At 35.1% G+C, this 27190-nt stretch overlaps 6 protein-coding genes across 9 annotated transcripts; 2 read left to right on the top strand and 4 right to left on the bottom strand.

Annotated features, from left to right (window-relative positions):
• Positions 1–70: 70 nt before the first annotated feature.
• On the bottom strand, positions 71–8238 carry DPCoAC (dephosphocoenzyme A carrier). Its single transcript, XM_089084878.1, has 6 exons — positions 8083–8238; positions 3800–4057; positions 2953–3278; positions 2585–2850; positions 2095–2269; positions 71–1665 (listed from the first exon to the last, which is right to left on the bottom strand). Exons 2-6 carry the CDS (start codon positions 3950–3952, stop codon positions 1530–1532), a joined length of 1056 nt encoding a protein of 351 aa, XP_088941004.1. The 5' UTR covers positions 3953–4057; positions 8083–8238; the 3' UTR covers positions 71–1529.
• Positions 8239–8947: 709 nt separating this feature from the next.
• On the top strand, positions 8948–12788 carry Sf3b2 (splicing factor 3B subunit 2). Its single transcript, XM_011648620.2, has 3 exons — positions 8948–9169; positions 9326–11374; positions 11647–12788. The coding sequence occupies exons 2-3, from the start codon at positions 9335–9337 to the stop codon at positions 11713–11715; spliced, it is 2109 nt and encodes a 702-aa protein (XP_011646922.2). The 5' UTR covers positions 8948–9169; positions 9326–9334; the 3' UTR covers positions 11716–12788.
• On the bottom strand, positions 11835–16294 carry LOC105433347 (GPI ethanolamine phosphate transferase 1). Its single transcript, XM_011648619.3, has 8 exons — positions 15731–16294; positions 15384–15604; positions 15087–15309; positions 14724–15009; positions 13971–14409; positions 13532–13868; positions 12995–13376; positions 11835–12788 (listed from the first exon to the last, which is right to left on the bottom strand). The coding sequence occupies exons 1-8, from the start codon at positions 16021–16023 to the stop codon at positions 12357–12359; spliced, it is 2613 nt and encodes an 870-aa protein (XP_011646921.2). The 5' UTR covers positions 16024–16294; the 3' UTR covers positions 11835–12356.
• Positions 16295–16471: 177 nt separating this feature from the next.
• LOC105433349 (optic atrophy 3 protein homolog) lies at positions 16472–18045 on the bottom strand. Of its 2 annotated transcripts, XM_011648621.2 has the most exons (3): positions 17776–18044; positions 17374–17570; positions 16472–17291 (listed from the first exon to the last, which is right to left on the bottom strand). In XM_011648621.2, exons 2-3 carry the CDS (start codon positions 17513–17515, stop codon positions 16777–16779), a joined length of 657 nt encoding a protein of 218 aa, XP_011646923.2. In that variant the 5' UTR covers positions 17516–17570; positions 17776–18044; the 3' UTR covers positions 16472–16776. The 2 variants fall into 2 exon arrangements, with proteins under 2 accessions (XP_011646923.2, XP_088940578.1); XM_089084452.1 differs by having other exon boundaries at positions 17374–18045.
• An 843-nt stretch (positions 18046–18888) lies between these two features.
• On the top strand, positions 18889–24195 carry yata (N-terminal kinase-like protein yata). Of its 2 annotated transcripts, none has more exons than XM_011648623.3 (13): positions 18889–19107; positions 19561–19829; positions 19956–20102; positions 20183–20311; positions 20411–20622; positions 20762–20852; positions 20949–21431; positions 21626–21847; positions 22138–22390; positions 22472–22642; positions 22794–23074; positions 23661–23769; positions 23857–24195. In XM_011648623.3, the coding sequence occupies exons 2-13, from the start codon at positions 19716–19718 to the stop codon at positions 23988–23990; spliced, it is 2346 nt and encodes a 781-aa protein (XP_011646925.2). In that variant the 5' UTR covers positions 18889–19107; positions 19561–19715; the 3' UTR covers positions 23991–24195. The 2 variants fall into 2 exon arrangements, with proteins under 2 accessions (XP_011646925.2, XP_088941086.1); XM_089084960.1 differs by having other exon boundaries at positions 19945–20102.
• Positions 24124–27158, bottom strand: Gnpnat (glucosamine 6-phosphate N-acetyltransferase). 2 transcript variants are annotated; one of them, XM_089085008.1, is made up of 5 exons: positions 25824–27158; positions 25397–25520; positions 25172–25234; positions 24960–25087; positions 24124–24857 (listed from the first exon to the last, which is right to left on the bottom strand). In XM_089085008.1, the coding sequence occupies exons 1-5, from the start codon at positions 25836–25838 to the stop codon at positions 24615–24617; spliced, it is 573 nt and encodes a 190-aa protein (XP_088941134.1). In that variant the 5' UTR covers positions 25839–27158; the 3' UTR covers positions 24124–24614. The 2 variants fall into 2 exon arrangements, with proteins under 2 accessions (XP_088941134.1, XP_011646928.2); XM_011648626.3 differs by having other exon boundaries at positions 25397–25517; positions 25824–27157.
• Positions 27159–27190: the final 32 nt, after the last annotated feature.

Raw genomic sequence — 27190 nt, 5'->3', positions numbered from 1 at the left:
AAATCAAGTTTTTCTACTTTTAATAAAATCAGAGATAAAAATATAGATACAGTGAGGCTGAAATAAAAAATTTCGTATACACTGTATAAAATTTATATATTTACTAAATGACTTTACATTATATATAATCAATACAATGATCGCAAACAAGCTACACAATTTTAAGGAATAAACTTTTATATGATACATATGTTGTAATTGACATGAATTCTGGAAATTTTCAAAAACCAATGGCTAAAAAATAAGTATACATTATCGAAAAGATAGCAATTTGTTAAATAAATCTGTTTAAGCATAAAGTATTGCAAAATATAGAGAAGGCAACGACTTTTTGCATCGACTGTAATCTCTTTTCGACCGATACAAAATGTTTTCCTCCTTCTTTATTTTCTATTACATTAATTAATTTTACAATTCAATTTTTAACATAAAATATAGTATACCATTTAGGAGTATGTACAAGGTATTTAAAAGTATTTGGCTGTAAAATAAAAATTACAAATCATTCTTTAAAACTAATAATATCGATAATTAATTGTAACATAGATTCAGAGTAATATAATATATCGAATCTTTTTATGATGTTTCGAGTTTTAAACTTTATTGTCGCTATCGATTGCAATCTATTAAAAAAATAAAATATAAATTAGTCATTTTGCAGAGCTAAAACGAATCGATCACGTAACAAGTATAATGATTGAATAAAGTATACTTTGAATATCTCCGGCGCAATTTACATTAAAAACTGTACAATATTTCTATATTTTACACAAGTTTATGAAAATTATCATCAAGAATTATCTTGAGTATTTTGATCTCCAAAGTAAAAAATATCTTAAAAGATTGCTATCTGAATACACATATAATCCCGAATGCAAATTACAGCTTGTTCGCTTTTATCTTAGAGTTTGTAAGGCGATTAAGGCAAGTCAGAAAAATCATATCTTTGTATAAATCGTGTCTTTAATTATACTCAATGATAATCAAGGCAAACCAGAAAATCATACTTTCATATTGCCGGATTAATATACAACGCGTATATTACAATTTGCTATACTGCTATGCACATCTATACGTATTATGTTTTTCTAACTTTTTAAAAACGATTTCTATAACGTTTGGAATAACAATATGTACATAATATTTAACAATTTGTACTAACGACATCTTGTGTTGCTTTTGGCAAAATGATCTCACAAAATAACAAATTATTCTATAAACTATTCTCTTTGTCACATCGTTATAATGCAGCTACTGCAATGTTATTTTATGCCCTTGTCATCGACAATGATTTGTGCATGTTTTCGTTTTCTTTGTCAAGCGAAATGCGATTGAAGACATTTTTACCCACTGTTAAAATGAATTATGTTAAACACGGAAATTATTAATTATGAATAATAATTAACAATTATATAGGTTTATTTAGACACCACTGTTAATTAATAATTATTAATTATAAGTGTAATCAATAATTATTGGTTATTACTACTCTATAATAACTCTAGATTTTGCCCAGTGTTCCATTAGTTTTATGTATCTTCACAAATAATTGTCCTCAATGTATCCCGTATTGTATCGTGTGTGGCAAAACTAATTCCAACGGCAATAGGACCCTTCACCCAATTCATGCTTAAGCCTTTGTAAAAAGCCATTATTCCTTCTTCCCTATAACATGCCCAATAATAATTTATTAATATAAATTTTGTATAAAAATTACAAAAAAATAACAAAATGTACTATTAAATGTATCGATTTTTATAATATTGTAAATATTAAATTTATTTAGTTAAATAATTATTTCTTTAGATGTAAGAAAAATATTTAAGTGTTTTCTTTTTAGTTTTTATATATGTATATTGACTTTAATAATGTAAATTTATTCAACATAAAACAATTTTGTTATGCTTTACTTATCTTTATTATCTTTAATATCCATTTCTACCAATGTAAATTAATCTCATTTTTAATTTTTATCTTCTTTTGAGAATTAGAAAAAGATAGAGCAAATTAAATCAAGATTAAAGTTAATCTAAATTGGTAAAAATAGATATAAATGATGTGGAAAATGGATATAAATGATGTAAAAATGCTTACGTGTAAATTTTCATGACAGTGGACGTGATCGTGTGATAATGCTGACCCTTGATCGCCGACGTCTGCATTCTCCGCCGCACAATGTCCAGGGGGTAGCTGCTTGTCTGACCGACCATTCCAGCGATGCCGCCGCAAATGAGCGAGGTCGAGAATCCCGGAATAGTCACCGTGTACACTGTTCATCGACACGTAGCCATCATCGAACATGAAGCACGCAGCACTTCGAAATACGCCGCCGGTCGGGCTTGTCTCGCGTCGCTATTAAAGTTAGTACCGTCCCAATATCAGGGGAAACAGGGTGCCCCCGACGTGCCCCATCGGTACCCTGCTTTACGATCATATACAACAGCCACTCTCATTCGTATAACCCTCGACTGTCTTTCTTTCGCATGTTGTGTATGTATTGTATGTATGTATATGTGAGTACAAGCACCGCCACCGTCGACGGGCATCAAGAAAATTCATCGTGTGAAGGAAACGGACAACTCACCGCTCAGTAAGTTTCTCAGCATGTCGTACGTGAAGAAACTGCAGCCGGCGTAGGGAATCGCGCCGAGGATCGTAGCGGTGAAGCCACGGTAGTACGCCAGGATCCCTTCCTCTTTGTACATTCGCGAGAACGCCTGCCGCAGAGTCTTGTACTCAGCCTTCAAGGTTACCGCCATTCTCGCCCGCATCAAATCCAACGGGTAGGTCATGGTCTGTGACGTTACTCCCGCCAACGCGCCGGCCAGGAAGCTTGCCCACGGCTTTTTCCTATAAATAATTCGTTATATAGGAATACAGGATCTACAATGCCTGTATTTGAGTTATGTAAAGTCCTTTGTTAAAAATCTTTCTGAATTTTCAATGCAATACCTTTCCATGCCATTTATGCTCAAGATTCTTTTCCACTGTTCGTGCGCCGTAAACTGCACCGCTGAATATGGCACTATTCTAATCATAGTGGCGCTGTTCCCACGCCACAGACTGAGAAGACCCTCGGTACGCATCGCCGTACTTAAGAATCCTATCGCCGCCCTGGCCGAGTACGGCTGTTTCGAAATTTGAAAATTGATCTTTGTACGGTCCAACGGTGCTATTGTAGTCTTTGCCAAAGCTCCCGCTATCGCACCGGACACCAGACTTGTCCAAACTCTTTGAGTATTCGAAATCTCCTTTCCAGTGCATTTTTTCTGTTTGCTCTGCAATATATGTAAACACCACCATTACCTTTTGTTATGCCAGTTATGACAGTTATGCCAGTAAAAGATTAAATGAAATAAAAAAACGACTCGTATTTATAAATAAATTGAAAAAAGAATAAAAGGTGAATAAAACGAGCGAAATATTAAATATAAATCATATCATAATATATATTTTTCAATCCATATTAAAAAGGATTAATTGCATATAACGTGCATATATATAAAATTATTATATAATTATAAATTGCATATATATATATATATATGTGTGTGTGTGTGTGTGTGTGTGTAATTATTTTTAAATTAAATAATATTGAAATGTCTTTAATGAATGTAAACTTCTGTACTATAATTTATGAGATAATTACGTTATTTATTTATAATAATTTATGTATTTATGTAAATTTATGTAAATGTGATATATCTTATTCTGTACATAGATATCCTTATTATGTACATAGATAGGTTTACATTAGGGTTTTACAGCTAAGAAGTATAGCCAATTATTTTTTTCTTACCGTAATATCCGCATCTTGTCTTTCCATTGGGGAAGCCGACGTGGCGGGCAACGTCGACGTGGCGTGTTTCCCAGCGATCGGTAGCACGGACACCTGAATGCGTTCGAGAACCGCTTGACGACCCTCGCTGGGACGGGTTGCATGCCCGCTCATTTCTGGCACGGCCTGCTGCTACAGCTCCGTTACCTGATGTCCTCTCATACAGATCGTCGTCTCGCTTTTCGCTGACGTACACGAACCGATACAAGAGATAAACAGCTGTAAACATATTAACTTTATGAAATTTCAAGTAGACAACCAATAAGTGAGCACAACATTTCTGGATCTCTTGTGAGATCCTTTACGATCGATATAACAGAAAAAAAAAACTAGGAATATAATGGGATTAAAAGAGATTAAATATTTTAAAAAATGTTTGTTGTCAAAAAATTCCATAGATATTTTTTTCTAATTTTTAGTAATTCCTCATTAAAATTACAATTTTCTTATCCAATCAATGTCCGATTAAAAATTATCATTCACTTCATTTACAAATTGTACGATACAATGTCAATATCTATGATCAGTTCTACAATATGATAAGCTCTTGAATTTATTATCGTGTAAAACGAATATAAAAAAATATCGATAAAAAAAAAACGGAATTTGAATGGAGAATGACTGTGCTGTATTCTGATAATGATGAGCGATATGAATCGCGTGGATCCTAAAAAAACAGATTGAGAGATTTAAATTTAATATTATCGTTTGCTCATAGTTAGATAATGCTGACGTCAGTGAGATCAAAGTACAAACTATAACGCTTGTATTCTGTAAGCAGGGAAAGCTCTAACTAAATAAACCGTCCGTAAATAAACCGAAAAAAAGTAATTATCATCCGTGCGTCAAAGATGTTCGGAACGCTAAAACGTCCTCATATTCTACATATCCTATTAGAAATCACATTAAAAAATAGAGAAAATGTCTTGAAAAACAAAAGACGAAACGATTCTTTTCCCAAAATAAGGAAGGCTTTTCATCAACTTGTTAAATTTGCCGTTTAACAGCTTTTAAAAGTCAAAACTAATTTGATGAATAACAATTAGAAGAGTAAAGAAAATTTCTATTTCCCGAAGAAACAAAAGACGAGACGATTTTTTTCGAAAATTGAAAAAACTTTTCAACAACTGTTAAATCTAACCGTTTAACAGTTTTTAAAATATCAAAACTAAGAGTAATTTGCATGATGAATAAAACAAATTAGAATTAGAATAATAGAAAGAGACGATTTGTGTTGTGACCTGATAAGAGTTATCTTCACCTGCACTTTTTGCATTCTTTGCGAACGTGTTGCGTGTAGTTTCTCATTATCAATCGCAAGTGTTTATAAAGCGTATGATACCGAGAAAAGGAGGGTAACTTAGCAATAGTTGCATAACAGCTCGTACATAGATATCTTCGCGTATGAGGTGCGTACATGCAAATTAGGTAATCACTTTTCAAATCTATATGTGACAGACCAAAAATATCCTCGAAGTCTCGTCTTATTCGATTTTGCCTGTGCCAATTAGAGTTTTGCAAGGGATTTGCAAGCGGGGCTAGATTATCTCGATTTTCCGGCGAGAGATTAGAAACGCGAGATATAAGAAATCCTCGCTGATAAAAATCTAGATAAGATAGGGGGCGAGATTGTTGACATAAACTAGAAGACACCATTTCATTTTTACTTTATATCACTTTCTGCTTCGCGATGCTGACATGCTCATTTTTATTAAGATTGTAAAACTCACTCTTGCGGCGGGGTGAATAAGGATGAATATATAAATTTCTACCGATAAAAAGGAATTTTCATTTCAGACTGACACGTTAATTTTTTATACATATCGATTAGAGAAATTTTTAATTTTCTTCCGGAATATTCAATATTCGTATCGAGCTTGAAATAATGGCCGAGAAATATCAAACATTTTTTTTCTCAGATAATATTTATCAAATCTTGAACAATTGCAGCCTTTTCCTTTTCCGGAAAAACCTCTTTGACATTCTCTCTTTCTCTCTCCTCTGTATACGAGTTCTTATCGTACATTACACACGGATAATTGTTATACATTGAAAAGATACACGGAGCAGCAGATGGCTGAATTGCAAAGTCATATGACGAACATCACTCGAGATAAGCTACCACTATATATATTTAACTCTGCGGAGAAAATACGAGCATCCTTTCGTACGTAGGAAAAACTGAAGATTAAGGCAGGGCACATCTGCAATCAGAGATTTGCAGAGCGTGAAAATTCGAAGAGTAAACAATCCGCCTCGGATAAGGCGGATCGGGGATCTTGAAGTATTTTCAGAATATTCCGGGATTCCTGGCGTTTACAAGACTCCATCCGCAAACAATGCTGCTGATCTGCAATCTCACCCGAATCTGAATGTCCGGAATTTTATTAAGACACAACGAGATACAAGACAGGATGGACCGACCGATGGATTCGAGCCGAAGATTGATTTCAGATCGTTCCGATCGTTCACATCTAGTTTTCTCTTCCTTCCGGTAATTCTATTGATAAGAAAAATATCTAGTGTGCGGTAAGAAAAAAAAAAAAAAAAAAAAAAATCTAAAGCGATTCGCGGTCAACGTTGACTTCGTGAACAGCGGCTCGGAAGTCTCCCGATCTCTACGAAAATTAAATTTAATTCTCAACCGAGCGACCTCAATCCGCTGTGAAACGTGACACCGTGAAAATGCGAGGATATTACGTAACGTGCTTGTTATCGACACTTGAAAATTTATTTGCGAACGGAGAGATATATATATATATACGAGAGAATCGCAGCGGGAGACGGACGGCAAGTGAAGCGGATTGATTGCGCTGCTGGAACACGTGGGAAACAAATTACGATGTGTAAGACCCGTGCGAGATTATCATGTGCAAAGCTGTCACACGATGCGGGGAGACAAACAAACGTCTACAATTTCAGTATGCGGCCAATAAACGCCACGATTACTTACGATTGCAAGGCTTATTAACGATAAAGGGAATTTAATTTTATCAAAAGCATAATTTTGTAAAAATATAATATTCATTGTTGATAACGGACTAACGATTACGTCGAGATTTTTATCGCTCTAAACTCGAATTTAAATTTCGTCCGTGAAGTATTTTTAATTAATTAAAGTAATATTAAAAAACTGAATCATCATTTCCTGGCTGCCAAAAAGTAATTCCAATCGTTGAATATATTGAAGGTGTCAAGCTACGTCAGCGACGATTGTTTTGGGTCAACTCAATTTCCCCTCTTGATACATTTCTTATCGCGAAATTAATTATATCCTGAGCGATAGGAGAGATTGGTAATGGGGGAAAAAAAAAAAAAAAAAAAAAAAAACACATCAATGATCGAATGACATGGAAATGTTTAGAAAAGACGTGCCCGCTCTCTCGGACGTTCTTTGGACTCTCGCGACGTTTGCCAAGGCGATTGATCAAGATGTCGGTGCCAGGAGTCATCCTAAGGGCCGCTTGACGTTTTGAAATAAATTTTATTTTTCTAATTGCGCTGCGGTTGTGACTCCGGGAGGGATGGCCGGGAGGAAGTCGCCGGGCAAAGTGCATTAACGTAGAGCAGCGACGTGAAACAAATGTATATACCTATGTAGGAAATAAAGGATCATAAGGGATTAACAGGATCATAAGGGATTATCAATTAGGCATTAACAGGAGAATCGGGAATGTAAATAATTATAGAGAACTGTCGCGGCCGTGCGGATTAATATCCATTTGTAAACTAACTTTAATCTCGGTCAATCTATTCCTTATGCTTTTTTTTTTTTTTTTAAATTAAAAAAGGTTGAACCGAAATTAATCTATTGGTGAAAATAAATATAAGTCGTGGTAATAAACGAAAGAGTTTACTAATTTCGAGTCCGGTCGACTTTGTTAACTTTTTTTGCCTCTTTTTTTTGTCTTTTTATATCGACACGTGCACCCGTCAGATAAACCCGTGCTTTATTTACTCCTATAATTACGAAGATAGCCATTACGAAGCTACGAAACAAACAAGCTAATCATCAATTCGCTCACGCACGTCATCGTCCGTCGAGATCACGTCACGGTTGATTCGCTTGCGCACCCATAGTGGCCAAAAGTATCCTATTTTCTCTCATTTTTCTTGGAAAAAAACTAGAGAGAGATGCTTCGCGATAAAGCAAAAAGAGATAAAGAAAGAAAAAGAAAAATCGAACGTAACCCGTCTTCTCTTCGTTCACCAGCGTTATTTGCGACGCAAATAAACGAACCAACCTCACTGTCTGCACCGTGAATGATAGTGCCTTGGATGAAGTCCTCCCAACATGCATCCACATCCACGACAATTTATGAACTGCCAAGCTCGGAACCTTTGTGATCTCTCGCAGCACGGATGGATTTCAAGGTAGTAATACAGTGGCGCCAATCTGGCGATTTCCCGAAACTCAAACGTCCAATGGTCAAGTGAGAGAAGAGGGAGAGGATGGAAGAGAGGGAACTGATTAATATTTATAATCTGAATTTATAATTATATTAAAAATTCTATTCAGAATTTAAAAACAGTAGAATAAATTTAAAATTATCTTCATACATGATATACGACTAGCTGAGCATATATAAATAAATTATTTTCTGTATGAATAATTAAATTGATAATAAAAACGTAATTGCGTAATAATGATTGATAATAAAAACGTAAGTTAAATGAAAGCTATATATATATATATATATATATATATATATATATATAGAGTGATATTATTTATATTATTTTATATATATATATATATATAATATTTTATATATATATATATATATAGCTAGCTAAATTTAATTAGGTAAGTTATTATTTGAATAAATAATTAAATAGTTGATAATAATAAAAATGTAATAAAAATTTAAATTTAAATTTAAAAAACTACATATTGTGTGGTAAATATTTAAAAAACGTATCTAAGAAACAATCTGTAGAACTATACGAAATACAGTCTATTTGCTACCAACTTCACGTTGATGCCATATTGTTACATTTCATGCCAGACGCTGCTTGATTGGCTGCATTTTCTATTAGACTTTATTCCCTAGCGTCTAACCAATAGCTTTTCAGCTTATTTATTTCTTCAGTTTTCAATCTGATAATTAGCATGTTCCATGATCTGTGTATCGTCCACAGATCACGTAGAATTGTATAAAGAGAAAGGAAGAAGAGAAAGGATAGAGATTATATTAAGAGGAATTAGAAGTTGCCGGGAAGTGAGATTTTAATGTTTTAACGAAAAATAACATATAATTAAGGACTACGTACGTATGTATTTACGCGCGTGCGCAATTTATTAATTACTTTTTCGACACACGATCACAGGTACGAAGATATATTCAAGTGATAATTCATTTACTTTAGATTTGTTAATAGTAAATCATTGATTTCAAGTAACAAAATGAATGAAATGGTTAATTTGGAGGAATATCTCCTCTTTCAATGTGTGTTATCTGTCATTCTAAACAGAGTTTGTTTTAGTCGTTCGGCATGGATGCCAAAACTCTTCCAAGTCTGCTGAGCTTGAAGGTGGCACCTCCATCAGAGTTACAAAATCAGAATGTTGACAATGGAGTTGGAGAAGGAGACGGTGGTCCTGTGAAATTACCAGCTGCTTTGGAGCAAGCCCTGGCATTTAAAACAGAAAGGGCTAAAGAAGTAGGAGGAGATCCCAATGATGTTATTTCCGTAAATAAATCACCAAAGGACGACAGCGAGGATGTATCGCAGATAGAAGATGTCATAACAGAACCAGAACCAGCTGTAGAAAAGATAGAATCCAAATCGAGTAAAACAAAAAAGAAGAAAAAGTCAAAGAGGAAGAGGCACAATACAGAGAAAAAGAATGCTGAGCAGAAGAAGGATAATGCAGAGGAAGCCAAGAATAAAGAGGACATGCCAGAAATAGAATATATACAGGAGATACCAAGCATAACCGACCTGGAGCCCATGTATCGCCAATTTGTTCGAGTCTTTGAGGCGTTCAAGCTGGTGGAACCAGAACCAAGTCTGAATGACGCAACTGATAAAGGTGAGCCTATCGGACAATATCCACCAGTAACAAACGTACAAGCTGCCGGTACTGGAGTACCAAGTAAAGTACCATTGTTGGATGATTTTGATGACGAGGCGAATCAGCAACAGCAGCAACAGGGTACTGGAGAAAATGGCGCGCCGCGTCTGTCCAAACGTAAGCTCAAGAGGCTGACGCGACTGAGTGTGGCAGAGCTGAAGCAATTGGTAGGTCGTCCTGATGTCGTAGAGATGCACGACGTTACCGCGCGCGATCCGAAGCTGCTCGTGCAGCTGAAGGCGCATCGAAACACGGTACCAGTGCCGAGGCATTGGTGCTTCAAACGCAAATATCTTCAAGGCAAGCGGGGCATAGAGAAGCCACCCTTCGATCTACCAGACTTTATAAAGCGCACTGGTATTACGGAGATGAGGGCGAGTTTACAAGAGCGTGACGATACGCGGACGTTGAAGGCGAAGATGCGGGAACGGGCACGACCAAAGTTGGGCAAGATCGACATCGACTATCAAAAGCTGCATGACGCGTTCTTCAAATGGCAGACGAAACCGCGCATGACGATCCACGGCGATCTCTATTACGAGGGCAAGGAATTCGAAACGCGTTTGAAGGAGAAGAAGCCCGGAGAATTGTCGGATGAGCTACGCACAGCCCTGGGCATGCCGGTGGGCCCAAATTGTCAGAAGGTACCGCCACCGTGGCTCATAGCTATGCAGCGTTACGGTCCGCCGCCGAGTTATCCAAATCTCAAGATACCTGGTTTGAACGCACCTATCCCAGAAGGTTGCGCTTTTGGCTATCATGCTGGTGGATGGGGAAAACCACCGGTGGACGAAACTGGAAGACCTCTGTACGGAGATGTATTTGGTATATCGCGTACATCCGGCGCGGACGCGATGGACGAGGAAGTAGACCGAGGGATGTGGGGCGAACCTGAATCGGAATCGTCGGGCGAGGAGGATGAGGACGAGGATGCCGAGGAGGGTGGCGAAGGTGGTGAGGAAGGAAAGGATGGAGATGGCGATGCCAGTGGACTAGTCACTCCTGGTGCCGAAGGCCTGATCACGCCGAGTGGTATTACGTCGATTCCAGCGGGTCTGGAGACCCCGGAGACCATTGAGCTGAGAAAGAAGAAAATCGAGAGCGAAATGGAAGGCGGTGACACGCCCGCGCTCTATACAGTACTTCAGGAACGACGTACAGAAGGTCTAGGTGCCAGTATGATGGGCAGCACCCATGTGTATGATATGACCGGTGCGGCTGGTGGTCAGGCACCACCGTCCGTGATCGCTGCACGTCGCGGTGCTATCAGCGGCAGCGCTAGCGACGCTCGTGCGGAGAAGGACGGTGCGGTAGAATTGACGCTGGATCCCAGCGAGCTGGACTTGGACTCCGAGGCGATGGCGTCCAGGTATGAAGAGACAATGAGATCTAGGCAAGCGCATCTTAGAAGAGAAGATTTATCAGATATGCTGCAAGATCATGTACAACGACAGAAGGTATATTAAAAGATATAATCCTCTAAGAGATACAATGATGTTCTATACTAAATGTTTTGTACTAAAGGATTAATGAAAAAAATATCAGATTCCGATTTCAAGATTGATTTTCTCAAAAATAACATTATACCAAAAGAATTCTGCATTCTCAACTTTTTAATATAAAATTTGTCTTCTTGTTTCTGCTTGTATTATTATTTGCAAATTGTTATATACGTGTATATGTTAGTATATCAATTTTAAATTGTAAATATTTTCTGTTCTTGTTTCAGAGCAAACGTAAACGTCAGCAAATCCAGGATACAAAGACATCTAAGAAATATAAAGAGTTCAAATTTTAAATTTTGTATTATTTCCTCAATTATGTGTACTGTATTATAGGAATTAAAAAATTGTTTAAGGTAATATGAAAAAATGATTAGGCTTAATATAATATAATATAATATTAACAATGAAACGGTTATATCGCTTAAAAATGACTTTTATATTTCATGTTTACACGTTACATGAGTGATTGATAGACAAACTGTATTAATGATAACACTATGAATAATTGCATATTTTCCAATTAGAATAATTATCTATTTTTATGTAATACAAATACACAAGAGAATGTAGATTACACAAGAGAATGTAGATCTCATTCGAATATATATACATATACTAAGATGCACTTATTCAATTTTTTAGTTAAATACACATTTCAAATGACAATGACAAACATGAATGTTTTGCCTGTTGGCAATTTCCTCCTAACAATCTTAGTCGCTATTAAGTTTAAGTAAAATTAAATAATATTTTGTTCATGTCATTTAAATTTCACATATTAAATATTTATACTTTGGTATATTTATTTTTATTGGTCTTAAATATGCTTATTTTTCTAAGATAAAATGCCTTGTCAAAAAATAATTTCAATAGAAATTAATAATTTAATAATTTTTTATAAATTTTTTTAAATAACTTTATATGTCTAAGAAATCTACACGATATGTGTTTTTTGAGACAGCAGATTAACTCGAAATCGTTCCAAGTTCAATTTCATAAGTGGACGCGAAAGATATCGTAACAGTACAAAAAGACAGGGAAGAGAAATAACGATAATGAATTTACTGATAGCACTACCGATGTCAAGCCAACTGCCATATGGTGTGACACAATACATTACAGGCAGCGACAAACAATCGCCTAAAAAGAGAACGGCTAAAGAGATAGGCTTCTTATAGTCTTCTGATTCTAAAGAGTAGCTTATGCATCCCACTATTATCAAAGGAATGCTAAGTTTAAAAATTATTAAGGACGTCATTAAAAATGGGGAAAAAACGGTGACAAAGTGGCGCGTCCAAGATGGATCGAACGAGCTAATGCTCGCCATATTTCCTGTGCCGAAGAAAGACAATAATACGTACAACATCTATAATAAGGCGTTAAGAATATATATAAGTAATAGTAATTGTTCCTATATCGATATGAATGTACCATGAAATTAATTCCTTAAATCTATTTTTTCCATTCTATTTTTCTTTGATCTAATTATTTCTATTAATTCAGGTGTAAAATATATTATCCTTATCAAAAGATGTGATCAAAGGATTTTTCTAAAAGATAATAAAAGGATACAAAAAACGCCGCTTTGATCAAGTCTCCCGTGTCGTCTTCTTCTGAATTCTTTGAGCTTCGAATAGCTTGCAACCAACAAATTAGATTGATTGTAAGTGTTACAAAGAAAAGAGGTTCATAAGATGCCGATAATAACGCAAGAGGGCAGAAAAATCCAAGCATTACACCCAGCATTCTTTTCGTCGTTTCTATTGGATAAAACCAAATGCTCAATGGTGTAGTCAGTAGGATAATCCATGATATCCAGTTTCGACCATCAATAAATTCTAAATATATAAGACTTGTAATGATCAAACGTAGAATTTCTATTATTCTTTGGAATATATCGCTTTGCGACGTATTGACGATCACTATGGCTATTGCTACACATATGCTAATTATCCTGAAATTGAGATGAAGAAAATATCAGATCGACCAAACAATTCTTACACGAAATTCGTCTCGCATTTTAACAAAGAAAGAAAAAAAAAAGGAATTTTAGGAACTTAAGGAAATGATTTTTTTCTAAAATATTTTTGAATAACTTTATACACTTACACAATGTAAATGCGTGGGTATGGTTCCACAACAGGCAATAATAAAAACACACATAGTGCGATTGATGTCCATACCATAGAAGCTGGAGTATCTTTTGATTTTGCCACTTGTATCAATATAAGAGACAATATTCCTATGCTGAAAGCAAACCTATATGTCAGTCCAACGAATGATATTATTAGTAAAAATAGTGTGCCACCAATGTCTATGAATAATTCTCCCGTGCTTCTTTCTATGAATACAGGAGTCGATGTGATTACAGTAACAACGGTAAGCCAGACAGATATTATAGCGAAGGACGCATAGCACGGTAATCTCCAGTTACTGCAATCGGATGCTGCAAACAAAAATTAACGCGTAAATGAAATATCTATCTTCTAAGTAAAATCAATAATTTGATTTTACTTAATTTATTTCGTTGAAAAGCAATCATACTTACTTATATGTCTAATAAACATTATTATCAGTAAACTTGCAAATCCAATATTTACTAATAGCAATACAGAAGTCTGTACGTGTCGATGCTTCACTCCAGTTATTTTTAAGAATAACATAATTATCCAGCCAATCCACATTATCGACAAGTATACTAAAAATCGTATACGTTGGTACTGTCTGAAGTATAATAAGGCTTCTTTGCTAAAATTAATTGCTTCATCAGCCTTTTGAATTCCTGCCATCACATTTCCTTCCCTAACATGTTTTACGGCTTTACGAATTTTGTCATTTAACTGCGTCTCTCGCCAGTCGATATTACTTTCACAATTTATTGCACGATTTTCAGTTACTTGGTGCATAAGTTGCTTTACATTGCTAAGTAAAGAATGTGCAACATATCTGTGATAACCCATGTCGAAATACTGCCATGGTAATGTACCCTAAAATACAATATTTCACGAATACATATATTTAATGTTATATATAAAAATTAAAAATCGTATTAAATATTTTTTAAAATACATTCTATTAGATCAGTCTCTTAATTTTGAATTATATAAATAATTAAAAAAAAATATTTTATATTAAAATATATAAAACTATATAATAAAGACTATAATAAATAATAAAACTATAAAAGTAAACTAAAATATTCCACATATTATTTTATACATCTTAAATCTTACTATATACTATTTTTTTTTTACACACAAACCGAAATCCAACAGAATTAATGCATTACACGAGCACTCACTTCATTATTTGTAGGAATAGGAATTCCTATTAGAGATGCTATCAAAGGAGTTATACTCGCTTGTTCAACATCTTGACGAAAACCAGATGATTTGACTCCTGCTCCCCAAACGATTAACGGTGTTTCAGTTTCTGATGGCAAGCCACTTCCATGAGATCCCCAATTGGTCATTCCATGATCCGCTGTGAATACATAAGCGGTTGTGTCTTTTCCAAAAATGTATTCCGTCATGTTCACAACCTCTTCAATTCTCTGATCAACATAGTTCATATTTTCTACATACTCTCTGTTTTAAGATTTCCTTTTCATTAATAAATCTGAACTTCAAAAATAATTCAAATAACTATCATTTAATTGCAATACCTAGAATGTGGTTTTTTAGCATGTCCCAGAGTATCACATGCAAGCAAATGAAGGAAAAAAATTATTCCATTTTGATTTCTCACTGCTTCGGATGAGGACTGTAACCATTCTAAATAAGCATCAAACACCCAAGAGTCCAGGCGTGTTGTCTGATTACCCAAATTGGTATCAAAATCCTGCCAAGTGGATGGATAACTCTGTCCATGAACATTTTGTTTGCTACCTATCTTTTCAAAATTTTAACATAAATGTAAAAGATAATGAAAATTAATGCTGCTTCGTCTTTCTTTAGAATACCTTTTGTAAACAACGGAATTATATCTGGACTGCCCCAAGCCCAAGTAGCATAGCTCTGATTAAAGACAGAGTCAAAATCCACTGGATTTTCCTGCCATCCTTTGAAGATAGCACTGGGATCCTCATATAACCCAGCAGCAATTGCAACATGTCCTGGTCTAGATTCTGTAGGCACTCTTGTGTGAGATATTCCCCAAACACCCTTATTTTTCATTGTATACCTAAAAAAACAGAATAAAGTAAAACAAATATGAAAACAAATTCTTATCAATTGCATGAGATTATATAAAATAACAGAAGAGAATTCCATTACTTTTTGAGCAATAAGAATGAATTTTAAAAGATACCTGAGATAAGGCGGTGGTTTTTCCATGAATGTCTGAAATCTCAAGCCATCCGCCACGAAAAGCAGCAGTCTTTTAGCTGGCGCCCCACTTGGCGCCGATACGACTGGCAGTCCTTTTATAATAGGCGAGTGAAAATTAACGTCTAACACACCCCATAACAGAATCAAATGCACAGTTAATCCCAATAAAACGAAGAGATAATTACTGCCCATCTCGATCCACTGCTTCTTATACTTTCCTGGATCTGTTGATTCATAATCTACGGTATTGAATCTTCTCCTCTTCATAAACATTCTTAATAATAATAAGATTGTAATCCACGCGATTTGACATAAGACAACATAATACACGTGGTATTAGTTTAGTGGACGAATGTATATTGATTTAAAGTATCGGATAAAAATACGATATCTGTGTTCCTTTAATCGCGCTTTATACATTTTGTGCATCTCTTTATCTCGATTTTTCTGTAAGATAAGAACTACACATATTAAAATTTTAAATATAAAATATATATATATAAAATATAAAAATTGACATAACTGACATGTACGCGCACGCATACATATGATAACTTTTGCTGTCGATAATTTACCGATTATCGATATTTTCAGACTAAAAATTTTAAAGCATTCATACGTTTTTGACTATACATATGATGACCATATACATAATAAAAAATAAATAATAAATAATAAGGAAATATAACGTAATGTAAAAAAAAAATGCAAATTATAAATCTTTTTGTATAAATTTTATTATCACACATATCTACAATTATTTTAAAATTGTCTAGATATATGGGCAACGATATATTTTTACATATATTTTTACATAAGAAGCATCTAAATCTTCGTTCAAAACTAATATAAATTTATTGCAACCTAAAAATAGATTGCAATACATCAACACAAGACAAAATTTTGTTATGTACATTTTAGTGTTTTATAAATGTATCTTATTTTAATACCAGCACTCAATGCTTGTAATATTTCAAAAAGTTCATATCTCAAAGTGCACATCTCAAAGAATATATAAAACATCGCTTAACTAAGCTTATCTCCTTTCAATTCTTTGTTATAATATATTATGGCACGCCCTATCAATGAGTTGCTCTCATTTTCTGTGTTTGCTTCCGTGGTATTTTTGCTATCTTTGTTATTATTTTTTCTTGCGTTGCCTTCTAAGTTATTATCATCATTATTTATTTGAGGTGGGAGCTCAGGTAACTTATGTCTTGTATGTTTTGCTAATTCATTGATTGCACTTTGCAGATAATGAATTCGTGTTTCTTGTTGCAACATAGTATTATATAATGCTTGAATGTCATCTGTGAACTTTTGTATTTGCATCTGACGCAGTTCTTCTTTCTTTGCCTCCTTTGCGACCTGTCTGTTGTATTCTAATACCACACATGCTCCAGCTACACTAAAGATAATTAACTCGCCCATCAGATTTGCACCCAGTTCAATGGCCATAGTTTCGTTTAACTTGGTTATCTTTGTTGGCTTACCAAGATTCATAATATACATCTTTGCTTTTACCTCTGTCCAATGATAAACTATAAACATATAAAGCAGTCATAATTGTATCTTTTACAATACCATGTTAATGTAAATGTTTATAGCTAAGAATACACTTACATTGAGCAGGTGGTATGATAAAATAAGTTCTAAAAATGGGATGGCTTTTTGCTTGATTGACAAGAAATTTGGCTAAAGGTTTACTGATCTGTTTGATAAATAATACGCCCAATTTGAGGGCTGGAAATACACCGATCGGCATTTTTCTGATTAATGTAGCTTCTCATCCGCTGACAGTAGCTTCTCATTCGCTTTATCTTAAAAGTTATGTATGCATGCATGTGTATGTAATACATACAGTCACAAAATAATATCATTCTCTTATTAAAACTACTGCATATAATAACAAAAATACCGCGATATTTTTATACTATTATATTTAATAACATGAGATAAATTTGCAATTTAATTTCGATTTAATCAGTTTTCGTCATTTCACGATAGCCACTCGTATCACCTCACCTTCAAGTATTTATTTTGGTATACACTATCACGACAGTGTCATGACAGCAACTCTATGTATCATCAAACTGATATTGATCGCTGCAAAGCATATTTTTTTTCTCCATTAGCAGACATCTGCTAAGCTGAATATGAACTCTATCATTGCCTGGAGATGCAGGTAAATGTCTTCCAAATTGCTTCAAGTTGATCGCTGATGATCTCACTGAATTAACGTGCTGAAAGTAATCGCGAGAGAGAGAGAGAGAAAGAGAGAGAGAACAGCAGCGCAGCTGACGTCGCTGCCAACAAACGAGCGATTAATTTCCCCAAATCTGGGAAAAAAAAGAAATGAAACTTAAGCTTGTTCATAATGCTTACATTTTCTACGCTCATGTTTTTTTCTTTCCAGTGCCTGTCTACATGTGGATGTTTTTCATTTGATGACATAAGTCGTTACAAACATCATTCTATTTGGCTAATTTCCTTTTAGAGCCACTTATACCAGCTTCGGTTAATTTAATTGATTATTCCATTGGAATTGATCAAATTGCAATTTGTCTACAAATTTAACAACAAATACGATTGGTCAATTCCACTGAAATAATTGGCCGTTTTACATTAATCAGAGTTGGTGAAAATGATTCTTTAGGTACAAAAAATACTAGAGAATGTAAACGACATGAGCAATCATAACTGCATTCCGATATTCACTGCCAGTACTGAAAATCTATAATAAACGTGACCTGAACTATATATTTTCAGTACCAGCAGTGAAATATTGGAACGCAGTCCATATTTGTCATTAAAGTTTCTAGCGTTGTAGTACGCATGCGCAAAATACCGCTTGAGGGGCCGCTCGCCAATTGAAAATGCTACGCTGACGAGATCCAATTGTCCCAAGGGGATCGATATTTCGCTGTCTATTTCGACGCCGTCGCCGCGTTCTCTCTCGTCTCTCGATTTTGCGCCTTCGCCTCAAAAGAAATATTCGGGGATCGCCTTTCGTCGATTTGGCGAAATCTAGCTCGGCGGATGATTGATCAATCGACAGGGCGCTCGCCTTGAGACAAGAATGACGCCTCGTGCGATATCGCGCGTGTCGTCATCGTGCAAGCGCGAGGTGCGATATTCCACGATATCTCGACCTCTGGAGACCGAGAACAATCGTCTCCCTCGGTGTTTCCTCCGCGATGTAGTCGAGCAGATGACCGAGAGGCCGAGTACATGAGGAAAAAAAGTCGACGTGTTTGCGCACATGCGAATAAGCGGATTTAATCACTTTTGCAAAGGAAACAGATATGAATGTATAACAATAGACCACGAAAGGGGAAAATTGAGTTTTTCCAAGAGGTATCGAGCGAACAGTGTTCTTTTCTTTCGGCTCGTCCTTCGGTTATCTCGCTCGAAGAGAATTTATTACGAGTAGTGCCGAACGCGACATTCCGGCGATTTCTGATTTCCGGTTAGTTGCACAGAACTTCTATTTTTTTTTTTTTTTTTTTTAAAGAAATATACAGTTAATTGAAATAAATTTGTTCTTCGGAAACTTCTGGAAACTTATTATTTGTTTCTATTTTTTCTTTCTTGAATTCGCAATATTTAATTACCATTTTTTTCTTCTTTCCTCGAATTCATAATGCGCGGCTGCTGTTTTTTTTTTCCTCGAATTCGCAATGCGTGATATAAGTTAACCTCCGTCTTGGATTCGCGGTGAATTGCGTATCGGAGCCCCATTTGTCAAACGTTGGAGAATCAAGTAGAGAACGTCGCGAGAAAAAAATTGATTCCTTTTTTTTTTTACAGTGTGCCTATCGATCGCGCTTCCGATGCGCGACGAACAAAGCGAGTTTTGTACCTTTATAGTTTTGATGCAGTCCGGTGTCAATTGTACGTCAATGATACATCACGTTGAGAGCTAAGTCTGTATGTACGAATAAAGGTGTATATTAAGTTCCGCGATGTGGTCTTTCTTCTCGAGAGATCCTGCCAAGGATTTTCCATATGAAATTGGAGAACCCATCCCAGGCTTGGAAAATAAAAGTATCTGGACGATACATAGAGCTAAAAGAAAGGTAATTCAAAGATGCGAACGAAAACTTTTCGTGATTTTTTCAAATTAATGATACAGCAGAAATTTATTCTGCCTTCTAATATTTATTTTGGTGAAAATATTATTATCCTCGTAAGATCTTTCACAGGGTACCACAACAGGTGAGGATGTCTCGGTTTTTGTCTTTGATGTTAAAAACGGAGGGGAACAACAGTTGGACATTGCTCGTTCAGCAGTCAAGAGACTCAAAACACTCAGACACCCAAGTATACTTGCATACCTCGACAGCCTCGAGGTACGGATTACATTGATTTATTCTGGTAGCGTTATTACTCTTTATATAGAAATTATAATCTGTATTTTATTATTTTGCAGACTGATAAAATGGTTTATTTAGCTACAGAACGTGTTGAACCATTGTATAATCGTTTGACACAGAAATGCAACTCTGAAAGTGAATCAAAAAAGGAGTTGTACTTTTCCTGGGGTATATTTCAAATCACAGTATGTATAAAATGTACATTATACATCAAGTCAGAAATTTCTAAATGATGCACGTTGAACAGGAAAAATCTATAATCTATTACTTCGATTTGATGGCAGAGGGCACTTAACTTCTTAAATAACGATGGGAATTTACGACATAATAATGTGAATCTGTGGACAGTTTTTGTTAACGAAGAGAGTGGTGAATGGAAACTTGGTGGGGTTGAATACATGACAGCTGTGGACACGCTGTATAATCTATTACCTGCTACTTTCCAAGTGTATCAACCACCAGAAGCTAAAGAGAATATGAAACCGGCAACTAAATGGTAAATAACTAAATTAATTTTATCCAAATCCAATAAATTATAAGCTTAGCAGAGACAATAGAAGTGATACAGCAGAGGAGCTTATAAACATTTAGATTTAATATTAGCATTATGAAACTGATGATTAAATAAAAAATAGCTCAGTCGATATGTGGGGACTTGGCTGTCTCATCTGGGAAACATATAATGGTACCCTTAACACCACTTCACAACTTAAAATCACAGGTCAAGTAAGTTATCTGTTTTATGCTAGACTGTTACATCTTTTTGTCAAATTGTTGTCTCCTATATCTCTGACACATGAATAAAACCTTTTATTCTCGAAGATTCCTAAGCAAATAACGATGGTATATCGGGAGCTGACAGGAGCTAATCCAGAAGGAAGACCGAATCCTGCGGATGTGATAGCGCGTTGTCGCAGTAACGGCGGTTTCTTCAAAAACAATCTAGTCGATGCTCTGTTATTCTTAGAGGAAATTCAGATGAAGGAGAGGGGCGAGAAAGGACGATTCTTCTCACAATTGGCAGCACAGTTGGATTCGTTTCCCGATGGCGTTGGCAGATACAAGATCTTGCCACAATTACTAGCTGCTTTCGAATTTGGAGATGCTGGAAGTGCCGTGTTACCGCCGTTGCTGCAATTGGGATCTCAATTACCCGATGCTGAGTACCAGCGTCGTGTAGTACCCTGCGTTGTTAAATTATTCGCGTCAAATGATAGAGCGACAAGATTACGATTGTTACAACAATTAGACCGATTCGTCGATCATTTGCAATCGGCTACCGTTAACGAAGCTATTTTTCCTCAGGTAAAGCCATTTTATTAGATATTAAATTTTATGAAGCATGTACATTATAAAGCACTATATTTATTTCTAATGATATTTCTAATGATTTTTTAAAATACATAAAGATAAACAAATCTTTATTAATATAAAGTTTTCAATAAATATGCATTCTTTTATATATGTATTAAACGTTAATATGTGTTATTTTTTTACAGGTAGCAAGGGGCTTTCTCGATACAAACCCGGCAATCAGGGAAGAAACGATAAGATCGGTCGTACATTTAGCGCCAAAGTTAGATTATAATAATCTTAACGTCGAAACTTTAAGATATTTTGCGAAACTTCAGTCAAAGGACGAACAAGGCGGTATTCGCACAAATACCACAGTTTGCCTTGGAAAAATTGCTCAACATCTTCACCCTCAGATAAGACAGAAGGTAATATTAGTCTTCTCCAACGGTTTAATTATAACAACAATCTTTTCATTTTTAATAGATATCCATTTCTATATTTTTTTTTAGATTACTTTATTTTTGGATTCTTCTTATATTGATCAGCATAGATTCTTTATATATATTTTCTAAATGTCATCTCGATTCAATACAATAATATAAAATAACATAATAAAATTATATAATTTATAATATATTTAGGAAATATTAAGTTTTTATATATATATATATATATATATATATATATATATATATATATAAAATTGTAATTTTAGGTATTGATTGGCGCGTTTATCCGTGGAACTCGTGATTCTTTCCCTCCAGCTAGAATTGCGAGTATATTGGCTCTGGCTGCAACGCAGCAATATTTCTTGCTGCAGGAAGTCGCAAATCGCATTCTACCAGCTCTGTGTCCACTTACCACGGATGTGGACAAAGGTGTACGAGACAACGCATTTCGTATTATTAGAGGTTTTTTATCAAAGCTCGAGACAGTCTCCGAAGATCCTGGTCTTCGCGAATCAATGGGTGAGCGCTAGTATTCCTCTTTAAAAAAATCTTGAGAAAGGAAATACTGAATCTAATGTCATTAAAACATATTAAATGTAGAGGCGGATGTGAATACGGCGACACCCAGTCTCAGCAACGCCGCAGCGACATGGGCCGGATGGGCTGTTACAGCGGTTACGGCGAAATTTTATCGCAGCCAGTCAGACACACCGAAATCGTCAAATGCTCATAGCACATCTAGGATCTTGTTAAACAAACCTGCTTCCTTAGGTTAGCATTAGTTTTCTTTTTCTTTTTTTCTTTTTTTTTTTTATTCCGTGCACACGCGCATTTTTTCCCCTTTGTTAGTTACTTATGTAGTAGGATATGTATTCTTATATATTTGTATATTAGTAATGTTTCTCTTATTTTATTGCTTCAGAACAAGCCAGCAGCTCCCAAAGCAGCGCCAGTACTACTGCCACGACGAGCAGCGCGACAAGTATGACTTCCCTCGATCCTGATCACGAGCACGATACGCAAAACACGCAAAATACCAATTCCGATTGCGATTGGGATTGTTGGGATGCCGATAACTGGGGAGACATGGAGCAGCAATCTACCACTGCACCGTCGGTGCCATTAAATCCAGCCAGTAGTATATCGTCATCCGGCCACTCCCCTAAGGCTAACGAACAGTGGACCAGTCTTGAGGAGGAACCGGTTTGTTACTTGGCATTTTATGACATTTTTATGCTAAATCAAAGTTCTTCTTGGATATCCTATCTAACTTGATATGTTAATGCGAGCCATACGAGCGGTGCAAATGTATCAAAAATTCTAAGTCTGAAAGGATAACATTTTTTATTCAACAAAAATATTTAAAAGAATTAATAGTATTTTAGCTAATTAAAGCTTAATTAAACACTTAATATTAAACATTGCGTGATAATAAAAATGATATTCAAACAAATTTTTGTTGAAGGAAAATTAATTCTGTTATTGTGAACTTTGAAACAATCTATACAGATTGAGTCATACAGAATAACCATTTGTCTTTTAAAAGACATATTCCTGACTCAAATATTTCTGAAATTTTTTCTTGCAATATTTTGCCCGAAGCTTTAAGCTTTTTTAAAAAATTATATTTCAGAATCGAATCAGCAATTATTATTCTGATTCATCCTATATATATGTATACTATGCATATAAACATATTGGCGTGAATAGATAATGGAAATAATAATTGAATGGTCATATATTTTGATATCATTATACAACAACATACAAATCTTTCTGTGTATTATAGGAAGAAGAAACAACCCAAGGTGTTCAAAATAAAAATGATTCTTCCGAAGTAGGATGGGAAGACTCAGAGTTTCAGTCTCTCGAGGATGTTCAGCCCTTAGAGCAGCCAAGTATATTTACTTCATTTCTAATTGATTCATACACAAACACATTTCACTTCATTATTATTGAAAACAATTGTTTTCTGTAACATGCAGACATTCCTAGCGGAAACAATAAATACGAAGAAGCAAGGAGAAAGAGAGAGGAGCGCAAATTGGCTAGACAAAGGCAGATGGAAGCGAAACGTGCGGTGAAATTACGAACCAATCCAGCAGCAAAGAAGATTTAAGTAAACCAAGTAAATGCGCCGTATGTTAATCATTTTATTGTACATTAAGCAAATTAAATATTACGAGAATAATACAATGAAAGTATTTTCTGTAAATCTTATCTAATGTAAGAAAGAAGTTAATCCAAAAACATTTTCTACAACATTATTTATTAACATTATATGCATGAAAAAATATACATATGTTATGTATATGTAAGATTAATTATTTTATTTAACAATTATTTTTTTTACAACCTATACAGTCTATAATGCGACAGTATATATTTAAATTACATCTTTTAATATTGTTATACGGGCGCGCGCGTATAAATATTAGTTTTTTTTTAATACTTGGATAAATTTTCTTTCTTATAAATATAAATAAAAAAGCATATTAATTTTTGTTTAGATTCTTTCGTAAAATAATGAGATTTTCTTTATAGAGAATATGTGAAATGCAAATATGTGAAATGCATTTTGTTTGGCAAAGGGGCATCTCACACTGGTCATGTTCTCAAAAAATTTGAATATATATACATATAACTCGCGAGTGTGATATTAGATTTCAGTTTTCCATTCAAATGTACGCTATGCCACTGAATTGTCATTGCTGTTAGATAAAATATCATGATAAACCAGTTATTATAAACGAGATTGTTCCGTAGCATTTTCACCATGGAAGCGCATATTGAGATAATTGGCATTGTTGGTTTCTCTTTTGAAGCCTATATTTTCATAAAATGGCACCAGACGATCCACACAATCCAGAGATAATTTGTAACAATGAAAGTAGCGTGCTAATTGCACCACGATCGTCACCACTAATTTTCCTAACGATTTACCTCTGTAATTGTTATTGACCACTACATCTTCCAGACGTCCTCGCTATAAAAATAAATAAATATATATATATATATATATATATTTTACATTGTTTCTATATTTCTATGTTTTAAAAGAGATTAGAGAACATAGAAAATTATGTACCACACTGCAGTTGTGAATGAACTTCTGCTCAACAACTAATGATGCACATGCTATTACTTTTCCAGAGTTTGTATCTTCGATGACGACAATGTAGTAACCACCAGCAGTTTTCATATTATAGAATCTATCTGAACGATGTCGAAATAAAAAATGATCAATTTTAGTTTTTATTTATTCAATAAAATTTAATTCCTCCGATTGTAAAAACTTACTTAAAAATTGTTCCTTGGTGACATTTCCAACATCTGTCAATTGAGACAGCAGGACCAAGAAACCTACAAGATTTTATAAATGATTAAATATTTACAAGACTTAAATACTGTTTTACTGTATACAGAATTTATATTTGCAAGATTTTAACGAATGAGAAAAAAACTTTTAAATATAAACGCTATGGAAAATTATTTTTAGTCTCTATTTCTGTATTATTGCTATACCTTTATCATAATCCGTAGTTCTAAGCGGCCTTATGTGTAACCCAGCAACGGGCGATATTGGCAATCTGTCCAATATAGCGGGATTGAAGAGATTAATTTCATCATCCTCGACGGGTTTCTCCTGTACAATGGAATCGGAGAGAGCAACGCATTATTTCTTTTCTTTTTTTTTTTTCCTTTTTGCTTTCTTTTTCCCTTCGTAATATTACGTCTTTGTGTAGTCTCATGGACATTGACAGTACGTGGCGTCTCTCCCGCGTTATCAGTCCCGCATGTGGCGATTTAACAACGCGGCTGAATCTTTCTCGAAACGCACCGCATTTTAAATTAACGAAATACGATTAAATCGCAGGATTCTGGATTACGCGCGTGGTTTCTGCTCCGCAAAGATACAACGCGGGGAAACGCTAACGTATGGATGCTGTACCTGTATTCTGCTCATATTTGTCGCACGCTCCTTCGCAGCTCGCACGTCCACCTGGTCCACTTGTCAACACTGTTAATCTCTCGTTGTGTGCGAGACAATACTGAACATCGCTGCGAGTTGTTGGATCGACTGCTCGATCGGCTCAACTCGTTTACCATCGTTCACTTTCCGAACGAACCTCGTTTCGGCCTCGCTTCGGCCTCGCTTCGGCAAACTTCGTTTTGGCCACGCTGGTATGTTATCACGCATGGTGTGTTATCAATGATGAGTGAGGGGGGGGGGAAGGGAGGAGGTTCCCCCTTATTGTTCGCTTTTGCTGATGGCCCGAGGATGTGTGATTTTTTTTAATTAATAATTTAGCATTAATTGCGAAAATAACAAAATGATACGAGACCTTTTTGTTCAATTTCAATCTGCAAATTATGAGATGTCCCGTAAAACCAGATACGTAGGTACGAATGAATGTGGATAAAATTTTGAATTTTTGAAAATGGAGCGCACTTCGCGCGACTGACGTGACGTCGATGTGACGTCAGTCTGCTGTAGCGCTTGAATCTGCTGGCAATTTGTCGGCAAATTGTTAACATTTTATTTACTAGGGTATTACGATACTTGCGCATTCATAGATATATCGCAATATTTTACGTAAATTTTGTAATTGTGATAGTTATCGTTGTGTGTTATTTATATCCTACAAAATATTAAAAATTTTTAAACATGTTAAATATAAAAATTAAACGTACGCACAATAAAACACATTATTCCAATTTTGTTTAAAATATGAGAACTAATACTATATAATACACCGTATGTATATATGTGGGAACACATGTGCATTCTTGAATATGTCGGACACTTATTTTTGGCATCCACGTGCTTGAGATATCACACACTACAAAGCCGAAAGCTCACGAATAATAATACATTTGGTATTCAGTAGATCCGTTTCCCGGTGACATCTTATTAATGACATTTCCAAGAAGAAAAAAACTTTTGTTATCAAAAGTTGTAAAATTAAAAACAATACGCTCTATTTTTTATCGAATTATATTTACAAGAAATATTTTAAGCTAGAAAAGAAGTTCACATTCGAAATTTTTTTCTTCTTTATTCCTATCAAGCTCCCTTGTTCTTCTTCGATTTCGATTGAAATCATGCGTAAAATGCGATTTATCAAATTTAATATTGTTAAAACAACACAGGTTTTTCTATTTCTTATTTCGCATAAAAAGTGAAATAGGGTTATGCAAGGGGAAGATCATCCTAACGATTATGGTTGTTCCAAATATGCGATGTGTCTTCGGAGCGGGCACTTGATTGACTCACGAGCGGTCGGGAGATCGGTGTCTGAGGACGGACGTCGTCTC

This window comes from Pogonomyrmex barbatus, unplaced genomic scaffold (assembly GCF_055798465.1).
Source record: "Pogonomyrmex barbatus isolate J1 unplaced genomic scaffold, ASM5579846v1 scaffold9, whole genome shotgun sequence".
NCBI classification, from domain to species: domain Eukaryota; kingdom Metazoa; phylum Arthropoda; class Insecta; order Hymenoptera; family Formicidae; genus Pogonomyrmex; species Pogonomyrmex barbatus.
This window is presented reverse-complemented; position numbering and strand designations above follow the sequence as displayed.